Here is a 15,953-nt window from a genome sequence, read left to right on the forward strand (position 1 = left end):
GCAACTGAACTTCAATGAGCTATTAAACTAATATATAATTGATTCTTCAAGAATTTAAACAGCCCATAAATATCAAAGACTTACAAGTTAGCAGTTAGTCAAATGAATTAGGAGGTAAATATTAACTTACTAACCTAAAACCTGCCAGGCAGAAGCTACAGATGAAGTAAAGGTATTTTTCCAGCTTCACATATTCTCCCATGTTAAATATATTGCTGAATCTGCTTCAGTGTGTTTCTGTTCTGATATGCTAACGTACTGCTCAGAATGGAGATATTTCAGAGGTTATGTCCCAACTTTTTATTTTCAGGCCTCTGATTGAGTTAGTTTCACAGTAATTTATATACACGGGAGATTTACAAATCAGTTTTGAAACATGGTAGATAGAACTGATGATGGAATAAAAACAACAGCTGCCTTTATAAAGAAAAACTGGATACCACCAATGACTACAATGAGTTGCATCAACTCAGGATTATTCTGCAGAGCTTTATGGAAGTGTACCCCTCCTTCCCTGTAGCTAGGATTAAACAAAAAATAAATTCAAACATGGACATTTTCTTTATTTGAAAATGTTTCATACTCCATATTGATTCTTGTACTTTATTTTGGCAGATTATTTTTTTAGATAATTGAGTTCAAGACTACTTAAGCCTCACTCTGCAACATGAATTTTTTAAAGCTATAGTGAAGCAAAGTGTCAAATACTTATCCCACTCGTTTGCATCCTGAGGCTACTGTAACTTTCTCCAGTTGCTGAAGGTAAAAGAAACAGGGTGAAAAGGCCAAAAAGAAACAGGGGCTGCTTCTGCCCAGCTTCCCTCTACTCCAATAGTACCGTTCTACCAACAAGAGAGAAAACTGCAACAGGAATGTTTCTGTCCAAATACCAACCTCTGCATTGCAGTCACTTCCAAAAATTGTCATTTCTATAGCCAGAAAATTAGCCTTTGGCTATGGGATGTTACTGTGTAGCCAGAGAGACTAACAATTTCGTATCTGTTGGGAAACCTTAAATAATACTCCATTGGTTTTTATTTAGAAAATTAGTAAAAACTTAATGCTGTTCAAAGTTTCATGTCATTAAATTGGCAAAACTGTTATGTGAAAAAGTCAGAAGTTTGTAGGGCCTTTTTGGAATGGAGGGATGGAAGAAGAGAGTGCTTTGTTCTAGTAGTCACAGCTAGCAGGGGCAGTTAAGTACAAATAAGTGTGCAACATAATCCCAAATATAAAACACAATTTAGCATGATGTAGTTACATGCAGTAACAATAACAGACACAATAGCAATTATTTAGAAATGAGAATCTGAGAAATTACATTTATTAAAATGAAAGAGACTCAGACTGAACAGCAAAACCTGATGAAACTCCATCAAGCACTGTGGTGCAAAACATGAAATTAGCATGAAGACCCTCACCTAAAGCAAGAGTGAGAGCAGGTTCCAAGGAGCACCATGCACTAGAGGGCAGTCCAGACCTTCCACTGGCTGGCTGGGCCAGAACCACCACAGCTGCAGTCCCACTCACTACAAGCGTGTGACAGGACCCTCCACATTTTTAACAACTCATAGCCATTGCATCTGAAAGCATTTGCAAGAGCAGGAGTGCAACTCTTAGTAAAATAACACTTCTCACTACACCAATCTTTTCTAATGACTTTTTTGCATGAAAGTCCTGTCTGCATACACTACCATCTTGCACAGATTCTATATTCCCTCCAACAAAGAAGTCACAAAATACTTTTCAAAGGACACTTAATTACTGTCCATTATGAGGGGAAAGTTAAGCACAGATTAGGGACAAAATTAGACACGTCCTCCAATCTAATTAAATATTTGTTATATAAACTTTGTTAATAAACTAGAATAAACAATTTACTCATGTTTGTTAGTATGTAAGAAAATGCATCAACAGTTTCAGGCCAACTGATGAGTAAAGCCAAATAGCAAAAAAAGCTCATACACAGACAGGTAAATAGAACTATTTTCATAGATTTATTTGAAAAATACTTACAAAAGCAAGTATGTTTGACACTAAAATAGTTAAACTTATTCTGTGTTTACATTGGTGTAAATAAGCGTGCAGCATTAACAGTCTTTTCTGTTTGTAGCATTGTTAGTTTGCCTTAAGGAAGTAGGGAAAATTCTGGTTTACTGATGAACGATATCTCCCTGCCACTTCCTCAGCAGCAACTACAGCTGTGATCTCTGCCCAAGATCTCAGCACACCGAAAACTGGGTTTGGTTTGCTTTACTAACTGCCAGCCTGCCAAGTGCAGATTTACTGGAACCTGGAAGGTGGGTCAGTTTTTTCCCCTAGGAAGAACAGGAGAGAAAAAGGAGAAGAAAACAAAAGGACTGGGTTTTTATGTGAAGAATTTACCAAAGCTACATTTCATGAAAAAAAAGTCCTTTAAAATGTCCTTTTGTTAGCGGCCATCTTCCTTCAAAATGCGTGCATACTTCCAGACTTACCCGTAAACCAATGACCCTGAGGCTTACCATTCCTACAGCACATTTTTGCTAGGAGAGGCCAGGACTAGAATAGCTAAGATTCCCCATCCAGACAACAGTTCAGTAGTGTAAGAAATGAAATACAGTGCAATTAGTTTCCACATACTGTATAGCTACATTTTTAGACAAAACTGGCACAGATACTGACTGAAAAAGTTTGCTGTCTCCATGTAATCCATGCTCTGGCAACAGCTATAGTTTGTTCACAGAGCGTTTTATTAGGGCACATGGAGTGGATGATATCTCACCAGCCATTATTTTGCATGGTGCCAGTAGCTGCTGCTGCTTGAGCCAGCATATTTCTGTGTGCCCCCGAAACAGGAGAAAAAGTCCCATCCATCACATGCATTGGCAGCATTCGCCTTCTGCCAGGCTGAGGGGTGTAGCTGTTCTGTCGCCAGTCATCTTCTGGGGGCATATCAACTCTTCTGGGACCCGGGGCCTTAACGCAAGAAGGGGGCACAGGACAACCTTGAGAGGCACCGGGGTCCCAAGAAGGCTCACGTGGTATTCTTAAAGTGCTGTAATCTGTGCTGGCTGGTAGCCTGCAACTTGTAGCATAAGATTCATGCACTTGATGTTGTGAAGGCTGCTGGAGGAAGCCTTCCTGTAAACTCTTTCCTGGCTGGCCAGCATGTTTCCCCCAGTGCATCATTCGTTTATCAGGTAACGTGGCTGTTTGCCTGGCAGAGTAGCTCATGTTCAGCCTATGGCCAGAGACACTTGATGCTCCACTTCCTAAATGTGGATTAACAAGAGGCTTTTGCCCCTGGGAGAGGGTGCCTTTGGGCGCACAAGGGAGACTCCCATAGCTCAGTGCCACACCTGGGTAGTCTTCACCTTGGAAAGCTTCACCCCCGTCAGGCACAACCAAAAGTTTCTGGATGATGTTCTTCTGATCTCCTGGCGGGGAGGGGAAAAAAAAAAAAAAAAAAAAAAAAAAAAAGGGTTGCTAAGTTATGTTTTTTATGGTTTTTTTCGTTTCACCCTCTCAGAACTTTTAGCTATGGCCAACAGGTGACAACAGAAAAGTGAAATCCCTACTACATCCAGTTACTGGTTGACATGCAATTCAGAATAAAAGCTAGCTGTACCCTTTCTAGCATTCACTTTCCTCACTGCATTTCCTACCACAGCTGCTGTCACAGACTTCAGATTTCTTTAATAGCCCTTGTGTCATCAAGGAGGAGCCCAACAAAATATTTAAAGGCTGGCAGATCAAACTGGTTTTGATGGCTGTCGTAGGGAAAATAATTATCATGCAGGAATTAGTTCTTTCTATTGGCACAATTACACGCGTGATTTGCTGGAATGACTAACTTGTGGAAGTACTCTTACGAGTCTTGCTGCTACTTTCACACCAAATAAAATATCTTACAAAAATGTGAATATGATTTTATATAAAATCATCATAATGTTTCCATAAAGATTATTCCCTGTTATGTCCACTTAGCACAGAATCACAGAACAACTCAAAAGGGCAGAGAAGAAAAAAAAAAAAAAAAAAAAACCACAACAAAAAAACCCAAACAACCACAACCAACAAAAACCAACAAAAGACACGAATGCAATTTGTCCTTCCAGATTTCTGGAGGAATTCAGGCAGATGGTGAAACATTATTATGAATGACAAGATCTGAAGAGTTGTATTTCAGCAATATTTCTGATCACGAAGGAGGATGAAAAGTCCTGTGATTACCTGACGGTTTACGTGCCTTGCCCACCATGCTGGGCATCAGTACATCATGGGGTAGGTGCTGCACGTGGTTTGGGTTGTGCTGGGGATCAAAGGGAAACACAGGAGGATCATGGGGAAAAGGAAGGGAAGTGGAGCTGGAAGAACGGTGGCTGGTGTCCATTGGCATTTTCCTCGTACTTGGTGCTTCCTTTTATAACATGAGAAAGGAGAAGAAAAGAACATAAAATGATGAGTAAACACAGAGTTGGGTTGAATTAAGCAAAGATGGTATTGATCCAAGGAAAGGGATGAGTCACTAGAACGAAAGCATGCATCTGTATGTGAAAGAGAAATACAAATAGAAACTCCATCAATCCAGTAAGGCTCTCTTACTGCAGTGGTGGGCTACTTGGGAGGATCATGACTGGAAATACACCAAGGAGAGAAAGTCAAAACAAACAAACTACTCCTGGAGGTTTGGTTTGCAAACTGAATCCACAGAATGACAGCAGGCCAGTCAGCACTGGAACCGTGATACTACACAAGCCATGAAACAAAGAAGGGTACTGCTGATCCTTCCTGCCTGTTTTCTAGCAGGCTTTACTGAAAGTCTAGACTATGAACAGATTTACCTGTTGCGGCTCAAGTATATACCAGCGTTAGTACTATTTCCCTCTATATGGAGGAATTGGCTCCCCTTTATATTTATTTTTACTCTCCAAAAATGCTACTTTTACTCTCTAAAAATGCTACATGCTGAAATATTCACAAGAGAGCAGAAACTTGCACATGGTTAGTGGTGTCTTTTTGAAATTATAGGTGTATTAGAAGCTTTCTTGAAAATACTCTAGGTCAACTGAAAAAACGTTTATCCTAGATGTCTTTGGATATTGGCAAGTAATATTAGCTCACATGCTTACCAGCTGCAGCAGGTACTACTCTGCAATGACTCCTGAAGATGGATTTGTTACCTAAATAAAAGCTCATTCTTCTCCCAAAAGAGAACAAAAATTCACAAAGACAAGCTTTCATCATGGCTTATTATTCAGTTGTCTGCCGTCTTGTTTGTTAACTACTAAATGCAGACAGAGAAAATAGCAACCCAAGACACAGGTGATGGCTCTTTGGAAAGTCGCACATCACTCTACTTACAAAACTGTGAGAAGAGACCAAGGTCTCTTCTCTGTTTGAGATGACTGTCCCACTGAGACTGCGAGCAATGCGACGAAAATTCTCTGCACTGTACATTTCCTCCTCTTCTGGTTCCCTGCTATGTTCTCTGGTATACGTGACCTGCAGACAATATCACACATTTCAGAAGAGGCTCTCCATAATATAAATTTCATAATAATTATAAGGAAGAGATCAATATAAATCTCCCAGACTATACTTCAATGAAACTCCATGACCTTTTATTTTTTTGAACTCCTTTATTACAATACTACCTTGAAAACTTAAAACAAATGGATCTGTTTGGATCTGGTGATTAAAAATATTATTCCTCATAGTCTTTCTTTAGTAAGTATACACTGATTGTTTTGTCTAAGCCACATTCATTATTTTATAAATATCTAAAGCCAGGACAAGAAGTCTCTATTGGAATGAATCTACCTAAAGGACTGCCTGCTGCTACAGGCATCACTGCCCCTGCAGAGACAATCGGCTGCAGCTGACAGCCACTCTATCACAGTACTACAGTCTTCTCGTAACTGAAAAGAATGTAGGGTTATTGGATGAGTGCTGGAAGCTTATTAATCTTAAGTTAGCAAGGGAAATGTTTATTCCTTCTTTCTTTTCCTCTGTTCTATATAAGCAAGACCTTTTAAGCTCCTTTTAATGAGTATGGAATTACTATAGGAAATGCCTTTTCCCCCTTGAAAATACTTGTATGTTTTCACGTACAGGCACTGATATGTAACTGCCAGTTATTTAAACAGTTTCTCCCCAGGAAAGAAAAATAAATAAATAAATAAAAAACACCTCCTCCCTCTGAGGTGACCAACTATCAACTGTAGCAAATAAATACCAGATTATCCCCCACTTTCAAAATATGTAGTGACACAGTAAAAAAAAAAAAAAAGTCTGTGGTCCTGCAAGTGGCAACATCAAGCCGCAGTTATTATAAGTTGTGATGCAAGGCAGTTCACGTTAATATGTTCAAAGATACTACCTCCTAAAGTTCTCAGGGATATGTTCCTCAAAGTCACAATTTAGATAATTTAATTACATACAAGCTGTATGTAGCACAACTCACGTTTTCTTAGCTAACTTATCCTGAGGAGCTAGACTGCAGGTAAAAGTCTCTCTAACATTAGTATCAGTGACCCCAGTACCTTTTTCATAATACATTCCACTTCACCCGTTGTAAATTCTTTCACTTGCACAGGCCAAGCCCTTCCCCCTCTAGCACATCTTAAGTAACAACATATCACCTTGGAGACAGAAGAGACAGCGGATCCACACAGACTGCGCTCGATCTCTGCTGTTGGGGTTTTCGAGAGACCCATGCCAGCTGCAGCATGCAGCTGCCTCACATTCAGGTTCGCAGAGACTGGGAAGGAAAATGCTGTGGTTAAATTCAACACTTGATTGCACGTTATGGCCCATTTCTGACTATCTTAGGTCTAACTTCAGCAAAGACAGACAACTGTACACACCGAATGAGAAGTCAGAGATCCTCTGAACATTAATCCATAAGCTCACTCCCAGCATTGCAAGGGGAGACAGTCTATCAGCATCCTCACGCCTGCTTCACTTGCCCTTTTGCAGGCTGCTGGGGAGCAGTTAATGGAACTATTTAGGAGTTAAACAATTTAACTGCATACCAACACTTGTTTGATACAGAGATGAAATAGTTTAGGGGGCCTAAAGGGACAGAAAATCAGCTACCAGAAGCAAGTTACATAAAATTACTTGGGCTAAACAAGACTCATCAGCTTTAAGTTCCCCACACATTCTCACCTGCTTTCTCCCACCCAGTGCTACAGTTTGTCAGCCATTTGTTGTGCTGGTTAAATACTTAAAAGTGTTATTTCTAACTAGGATTGCTACAGTTACCTCACCTTCAGTGCGATCCCCACCAATCAGTTATAATCCTAAAATTTCTCATAGAATAAACAGGCAGATCAAAGGCCTAAAAAATGGTGACAGGGAATATCTCTCTAAAGAAAGAAAGGTGATGTGCTGGTAACAACAGATTTTCTGCATTGAGGTGGCATTTGGAGGATCAAGTCTTTGCTTTAATCTCGGTTGTAAAGCTCCAGTAATGAAACAGAGGCATTTTCACCACTATTCTGAATGCAAAGGTCTGACAAAACCAGTTGATATTTGGCAGAGAGCTTAAACAGCACTTGCAAATGAATACGTAATCCAAGTTAAAAGTGAGAAAGAGCTGTCCCAGACCCTCTCAGGTGATTGTCATCCAGTTCAGAACAGTAGATGCACTGGTTCAAACTTTTTGTTTTACTGAATTTGTAGAACTTGGGAAGAAACACCTGAAAGTCACAGCAAACCACAAGTAAAGATCTCAAACGCAAACTTCACTTTAGAAGAATATCCATATCTCATATCCCTCATATTCGTAGTGTGAAAATAGGCAAGAAAAGTATCGGCATAAGAAATAGGGCATTTGATGACAGAACTCTGAAGCTCCAGATAACACTAAAGCAACTGGGCTTTATCCTGTTAGATTTCGAGAAAGACCTTCCAAAATCAGCAGGCTAAGTAGGAACACATAAGACCTCCTGATTCCAGCCCATGCAAGAGAGTTATCTGCAAGTTTGTGAGGTCAGATCTTGCCTAACTGAAAGAAAACCAAAAGGACAACAAACAGGAAATGGCCACCTTAGGATGTGTCACCTGGTCTGCCAGTGGACTGCAAGATAAGAAAGTTTCATAGAAAACTTGAGCTGTTGAATAAAAACCTGTTCAAGAGTTTACTGCAGTATTCACTCTGGTCACAGCCAGGCTTGCTTTGTCAGGAACGATGGAGGCTCCACGTCCCCAGGTGCAGGGCAGGGGAAAACCTCTCTTGTGTATGTACTGCAATATATATCGTGTGTGTGTGTGTGTATATATCTATATATCACTTTGGTACCCATCAAGTTTCAGGCTGCTTTGTATTTAACCAGAAAATTCGTAGCTCTAATGGTATAACATGGATTATAAAGAAATTTGCTTCACTTGTGCTATGCAGAGAATCAAGTTTCCCCTATCTGAGGAAGGAGATTAGATCAGCTTAAGTGGAACCAGACTGCTGTCATCAGACTAACGGAATGTCTTCAGTAACAGCTAGATGTTCTCACCAACAGCAATAGAATCTGTCTTCTTTCGGCACCAACTAATCTACAAGGTCTCAAGCACATTAACTCATACCATGTTCCCCCAGTGCTGCTTTCACAAGTCATTTTCCAGAACTTAAAGCTGGTAGTCCTTAGGAAAACACAAGTTCAACTCTCATAGATCCAGAAACACTTTAAAAAGTTATTCCCCTCAACCAGGTACAGACTCAGTTCTCATAGACAATGCAATAAGTTAAAAATTCAAAAATGTGGAGAACATTAACTTCAGGTACAGAAACAGTTTAATAAATTCCAGAGGTGATGTAGGACTTTCAAAGAGCAAAATTCAGCAGCCTAACTCAAGCAGCTACCTCCCTACTTGAAAACAGGATGAATTATTTCTATGTTACTCTTAACAGATGTTGCTCTCCATTTGCCAAGATCAACAGCTACTCTGCAGCCTCCTCAGGCAGTGCTATCACACTGCTTCTCCACCTAGATAATTAGAGTGTTTTCAGAATCCACGACCTGAATCTTTCTGCATCTGTGCACAAATTCATGCCCATTTAACCAAATCAACTGGAAAATATACCTTCACCTATACTGAAGTACATAGGCAGGTCAACTAAGAAAAACAGCTGCACGATTCTTACCTGATTGGACAAACGGATACCTAGCACTGTCCTGTCTTCCCAAGAAAGGCCTACTGGCCTGAGATGCCTGCAGACTAGTCTGATAGAGGGATTCCAGTTCTGAGAGCTCCTGTTCTGTGTCTTGATTCCACTGTGGATGCAGATGTACTGGGATCCTGCTCAAGTCATCTCCAACTGCTCTCTGATCAGAAAGGGGTGGACTCCTTCTAGGTACAGGAAGCCATTCAGTATTCTTATTAGCCTTCTGAGAACTGTAATACCTAGTAACATTATCCACCCAACGGTCCACAGGCATAGAGGCAACCATGCTACTAGTAGCTCCATCATCCACCCGTTTCATTCCTCCATCATGACAGTGCCTTTCCAGGGAGGGTGCAGGGTCTGCTATATTCTGTCCACCTCTTCTACACAGCTCTTCACTGTGAGAACAAATACTCTTAGAAGCAATAAGCTGGGCACTAAAACCCTCCAAAGAAACTATCCCATCCCTAATATCCACAGTTGAGTGTAATTTTTCAGAAGACTGGTTTTTGTTCTCTTGGTTTTGATGGATTAGCTGTCTGCAACCAGAGGATGAAGGGTTGATGAAAGATTTTTGTGTTAACTTTGGAGACTTCTCATCCTGACACACTGCAGCAATCCAGCCTTTATCATGAGCACCTTTTCTCTGGGAGACTGCGTGCATTTTCTGAAACTGCTCTGCCAAGGAGCGAACATGTCCCTTTGTACTAAAAGCCTCAGATTTGCAACCATCTGCTGTGCCATATTCATCCTGTGAGGGCAATAAAATCTCATGGCTGTTTGCTCTGGAGCACTTAGTGGTTTTCTGCAAAGGATCCAAGGAGCACTGCCGTGTAGGGGATGAAGTTGCAGGGGTCATTGCATGATAGGCCCCTAAATGATCAATGCTGGGCCGCACTGGAGAGCTTGCAAGTTTGGAACAAGGACTGTGCTGGCTGTCCTTTTCAGGAGATGCTGCTTGTGGTGGATGTGGACAGGGAAACAGTGTAGGCAAAGACCCAGAGTTTACTGTGTTAGCCTTGGATTTGTACTGAGGTGTGAGAACAGGCATGATGTTATGAACCTCTTCTAACTTGCTGCTACTGCAGCATTCCCTATAGTCTTTTGGCCCTGTGGCTGCAGTGTCAGCAAATTCCACACTACGGTGGGCATCATTCTCAGTTCTTGCAGACCTTTCTGCCAAACCTTGCCTACAGGGAAAAGAGGGAGCTTGGTCATGAAAATCAGCAGAAGCAGACTGGAAGTTTGCAGAGATCCTGTTGGATGGATTGCTTTCAGAAGGGGGCAAGGAGGAAGACTCTGGATATAATGATGAGTGCAATTCATGGCAGGAAGCAGGTGGGTGGAATAAAGAACTGGACCCAAATTCCACTTCTTTGTTGGGTTCCAGTGGTACCTCCTGGCTCAGCAGTACTTGGAGCGGGCCAGTCTGTTCACTAAAACACACAGAAGGGTAAACGATTAGCAGTAGTCATTGCTTACATTTATTCCTAGGGTACAGAACTCGCACTAGGTGACATATACCTCAACACGCTTTTCTTTGCTAACTGTATTCTGATGAAGACTTTGCATTAATTCAGTAGATACATACATGTTAGTCCTTTGCTTCTAACTCTGATTTCCTATTATAAGTGATCTACTGAATCCATTTCATACTTTTAAGAGCATTTTGCTACAGTTCTAAATAAAGTACTCTTGTACAGCACCCTAGGCGCTTCAACCAGCAGACTGAGCATGTGGGGAGGGATAACTGTAAGAATAGTAAAAATAGCATTTATATAAAATAAAACAACTGTTTCCAACATTAACACCTTTGATATTTTTGAAAATACTTTGGACACATTCATGATCTGAACATGAACTGAAAATAAGGTCCCTCTCTCCAGGCAACTTCATGAAGAATGGAAGGAACAGGTTGAAATTTCTCTATCTCTGCATCATCATTTGCACCGAGATATTTGTCTAACACATTAAATAAAGTTCAAGCTAAATATGTAACTATTATTTTGTAATAATTTGTATTCTAAGTATACTTCTAAAATAATTTGTATTTTTATGTACCAATGCAAGACAATAATACTCTTTGGTCATACATGGCCTTGGCACTCTTCTGCATTTAGTTAACATTTTAACATGCAGACAGAAAAAACAGTACCAAGTTCATGTGCCTCTGAGAAAATGACAGGCTACAAACACCTCCAATAGAGAACTTAAGGAAACTGTAACATCATTGCTTTGTTTCCTCCTTGAGATGCACAGAATGAAAGTTATCATGAAGACTTAGTTGGTATGTGTAGCAGAATGACTTTGTCCTTGAGTAATTCAAACTTTGCGAGGTCTACATTGTTATTTAAAGCAAGAATACAGAACTCTGGCTATGAATAAATTCTTTTCATTGACTGCAATATTAACATTGGGTCGGACAGAACTTTTTGCAATACTAATGTTCTTTTCATAGAGCAGCAGTGAGCAAGTTCAGCTTTAATAAAATTAGTTTAGAAAGTTCCTTTCTTTAATTTTCTTAAAATCTGCCAAATGCATAATTGGGGCTCTGCATTTCTCCTGTAAAGAGGATGTAACAGACCCCCAATTGACAAAAAGATCAGCCCTCATTACATATAATTCAGCTACTGCAGGAAAAGAAAAGAACATTATGAACTATAGCCTGCCAGGTGTGCAAATTAACTGAGTTTTACTACAGAGCTGTATGTGGCATTTTAAAAAAATAACATCTCAGATGAGAATCCTTTTCATCTAAGCTTCTAACAATACAACATGTAAGAAAGGGAAGAGGGAAGAAAAATAACAGTTCAAGAAACAGCCTAGAAATTGTATAGGGATGGTCTAATGCTGGGAAGGAATGGCACAGGAAGAAAGAAGGATTAAGCTGCATGCTAAAGAGGGTAGGAAGAAAGGACCGGTTACAGCAGAGAGTTAATTATGCTATAGTTAAAGTCAGTATGGAAGAAAGAATCATGAAGAGATAGTGAAGAGGCTTCTAAGCCAGGCTACAGGATGCTGGAAAGCACAGAAAGAAAATGAAGAATGATACAGCATAGGGAGAATATTCAAGGTCCCAGGATCAGGATCCGGATCCAAGAGTTGTACCAGTGCACCACTACAGAAGTGGACTAGGAAGAAAAGACCAGTGTACTTGACACTTCTCAAACTACAGATGACTAAAACACACTGGTTTCTGTTCCCAATATAAAAGCAATTATAGCACGAGTTTTATTGTAGTACACTCTTTCACTGAGTCCTGAAACTGCTGCTGATTATAAACAGTTGCACATTTCATCCTAACACACACTCCATTTTAGCCAGGTTATTGTCTATTGTATCCTTTCCCTTGGTACATAAAACATCGATGCTGCCAGGCACCGACTGCTACAATTCTGTCGCAGATTGCATTTTGAACACGTGCACATTGAATTATTCTATAAAGACTGGGGGGGGGGGGGAAGGTGTAGTAGACCATCTTATAATAGGATTTAACCTAAAGAAGAAAGGAATAGGGAGTAACACTGTAGGATTTGGACTATCCAGGGGAAAATATATAGTTTACTATTTCTTTCCAGGCTGCGTTGCTCAAAGATGCAGCTCAAGATCTGGGTCTAGGTGATACACTTGGACTACCTTGTAGACTGGGCCATGGTGCCGCCCTGTGGTGGGTGGCAGGTTGGCGGCGGCAGCGGCTGCGATGGCTGTTGGTGTTGCATGCGATCCTGGAGGCTCCGGGCTTTTCGGATACTGATTTGCAGCTTCTTATCGACTAGGGCTCTGCTGTGAGTGCTAGCGCTGGCATCATGCATGGCAAGTCTTAGTTTAGCTAAAATGCAAAAGAAAACATAGCAGAAAACAAACAGAAAAAAAGGAATAAAATTGAAAAAGAAAAAAAAAAAAAAAAAGAAAAAATAGGCAGCAAGAACATAAAACATGGACCATGCAAATACTGCCACAAAAGAGTTCACAAGGATGCTATTGTTTCCATTAATGCACATTCAGCTTAGCCAGGTGTCCAAACAGGTTAACTGAAACTAAACCAAAATAAAATGAAAAAAAAAAAAAATTATCCATGTTTTAGCCCAACTTCTCATCCCCTTCACATCGGCTCTTTCCAACCCTACCACATTGATGCTTCATTCTGTCATCTACCCTTCTCCTGTATCCTCCGTACCTGGGACTCCCTTTATGTACAGGAATACCCAGGTGGAATTTGAGATTTAGAACATACCTTGCTGGAATGGAAGCTAACACAGCTATCCCAACAGCTGTATGCTGCGACCCTTTTTCTGCAGTCCATAAGAGCCAATTTCTAAATACAAATGCACAGGAGCTACCCACTCTGTCTGCAGCCATTCTACACAGACAAAGGGGAGCATGGCGTGAGACAGCCAGCCAGTCATAATGGAAAAAGACAAAAAAAAAAAAAAAAAAAAAGTCACATAGCACACATTCTCAAAGGTCACAATGCATTTAAGCACTTCAATGTTCTAATGCTTTCTCTTCTATGAAGAAAGGCTGAGAGAGTTGGGACTGTTCAGCCTGGAGAAGAGGAGGCTGCAGGGAGACCTTATAGCAGCCTTCCAGTACCTAAAGGGGGCTTATAAGAAAGATGGGGAGAAACTCTTCAGCAGGGTCTGTTACCATAGAAGGATGGGTAATGGTTTTAAAGTTAAAAAGGGTAGATTTAGACTAGATACGAGGAAGTCTTTTTTTTTTTATGATGAGAGTGGTGGAACACTGGCACAGGTTGCCTGGAGAGGTGGTGGATGCCCCACCCCTGGAAACATTCAAGGCCAGGTTAGATGGGGCTCTGAGCAACCTGATCTGGTTGGAAATGTCTCTGCTCCTTGCAGGGGGTTTGGACTAGATGGTCTTTAAAGGTTCCTTCCAACCCAAACTATTTCATGATTCCACGATTTTTTCTTCATGAACATTAGGCACGGCATAGCTCATTTCTGTTAATTCAGAGGACTCAAGAGTGGGCTAACCATATTCTTCCTACGCTACACCCTCTATGAAAAACAGGGGAGCTTAATGCACTTTGTAATTTGGCCTGAGGATGAGGAAAAATTTTTAATTTGAGGACTGAGTGGCAGGGGAGTTACCTACTAGGTGCTTGCTGAAATGCACCATTTAGCACCAAAAAGACCACATCAGCACTCCAGTGCTATTACTGCCATAGCGCTGGAGAGAAAACAAAAATGGATGCAAACATGAAAAAAAAAAAAAAAAAAAAAAAAAGATGAAGAGGAACAGGACTAAAACTTCCAAAAGGGAATGCTTGTAAAAAGGAATTATTCTATCTCCCTGCACATTCCTAAAGATCAGCTGGATCCCCATATTACTGCCCGACCATTTAACATGATTCTATGTTTCAGACTTTCTTCTACGATGTTAGTAAACTGTCAAAAGCGCAATAGCTGAGGCAGTTAGAGTTACTTACATATAGCTTCGTTACAGAGAGCCAAAGCTGCAGCACAATCCCCCTTCTGCTCCTGATTCAGCGACTCTTCAAAGATTGAGTCTGCCTCCTGCATCGACTTCTCAAAGCCATCACTCCTCCCTGCAATGGGCAGCATCCTTCATTTTGCTTTAATTCATTGCAGAACCCTCACTTACCCTCATCACATTTGTGACTGCCAAATTCTTCCACATACAGAGTCTTGCAGAAGCTGCACATATCCCAGACCACACCATCTAACCTTCCCTAAGCAGAAGTACAGCTTGAGCATCCTAATACGCTTGATATTCACACAGCAAAACAATGTGAACCAGATTTTTTCCCTCAAATTTTGTTTACTTGAGAGAGTTGTATTGGCTCATTATATTAATTTAAACAGTCTAAATCAATACAAAAGATGGTACAGACATATCATAGAGTCAGTTCACATGACTTCTGTCAAGCAGGAATTAATCTAAATTTAGGATTAAATCTAAATCAAAATATATCAGTAAATGAAATATTGCAGGTCAAGGCTTTCCTTGTACGTTAAGTCCCCTGCCAAAAATCATCTGTCTCCTCTTCAGATACCCAACTACTGCCATACAAAATGGAAACAAACTAAAACAACTGAGATGTTCGGGGAACAAAACTCAGACTTGAGTACAAATGTAAATACCTGAACAAAATGCTTTTACAAGTATGTGTTCAGTGCATACACTCAACTGCTGAGAGAGACATAGGGAATATGAAAACCCAACGGTCTTGCAGCTTTAAGAGTTAAAACACAGCTGTAAGAAGCTGGAGAGGAGAAAGTGTCCAAACAATCTGGTGTCACCTATTGGGCACTATGCAAGTTATGCACATTTAAACAAGGCAGGGCAAAAGAGAAAATAAAACTTGACTTTTTTTTTTGTTTAGGGTGGGGTTTTTTTAATGGAATGTTTCTGTCATTGTGGTAGAGAATGTTAGTATCTTTATGAGCCAACAATAAATCAAGGTTTCTTAATTTGCATAATATATGCTATGGCCTGGCCTGCTCCCCAACACCCTTGTGCACAGAAACACAAGCGCTTTTATACCATAAATCCCAAGGAACTCACATGAAAAGCAAGTACTGCAGAGAGAAGTGAGAGTTGTTAGAGCAGTAAGTTAATCAAGCAGCACATTCACTTTCAAAATCAAGGCTACTGAGGCTTGTAATCAAGGCCAGTATACTAAAGTTAGCTTTTTTTTTTTTGCATGAATTCAGCAGTTTACTTGAGGGAAAAATGAGTCACAAGTGTTCTGGAGTTCTGTATACAAGCAAGCCTTCCAGGCAGTCAAGCAGCCTGTTAATGTTAAGCTATTACATCTCTG

The 15,953-nt window shown here is 40.5% G+C and overlaps 1 protein-coding gene across 7 annotated transcripts in view; it reads right to left on the bottom strand.

Annotated features, from left to right (window-relative positions):
* Nucleotides 1–1,974: 1,974 nt before the first annotated feature.
* USP54 (ubiquitin specific peptidase 54) overlaps nucleotides 1,975–15,953 on the bottom strand; it is a 106,078-nt gene continuing 92,099 nt past the window's right edge. For 6 of the 7 annotated variants that reach the window (XM_086751817.1, XM_086751815.1, XM_086751814.1 and 3 more), the window contains 7 exons: nucleotides 14,598–14,717; nucleotides 12,785–12,977; nucleotides 9,128–10,584; nucleotides 6,627–6,745; nucleotides 5,347–5,487; nucleotides 4,216–4,402; nucleotides 1,975–3,419 (listed from right to left, as the gene is read on the bottom strand). In XM_086751817.1, the coding sequence (XP_086607943.1) occupies nucleotides 2,761–3,419; nucleotides 4,216–4,402; nucleotides 5,347–5,487; nucleotides 6,627–6,745; nucleotides 9,128–10,584; nucleotides 12,785–12,977; nucleotides 14,598–14,717 (2,876 nt within the window). In that variant the 3' untranslated portion in view covers nucleotides 1,975–2,760. The remainder of the gene's footprint in view (nucleotides 3,420–4,215; nucleotides 4,403–5,346; nucleotides 5,488–6,626; nucleotides 6,746–9,127; nucleotides 10,585–12,784; nucleotides 12,978–14,597; nucleotides 14,718–15,953) is intronic. The other variant, XM_086751818.1, reaches the window with a different exon arrangement.

The sequence above is a fragment of the Chlamydotis macqueenii genome, chromosome 7 (genome assembly GCF_036417535.1).
Source record: "Chlamydotis macqueenii isolate bChlMac1 chromosome 7, bChlMac1.mat, whole genome shotgun sequence".
In the NCBI taxonomy this organism is placed as follows: Eukaryota; Metazoa; Chordata; class Aves; order Otidiformes; family Otididae; genus Chlamydotis; species Chlamydotis macqueenii.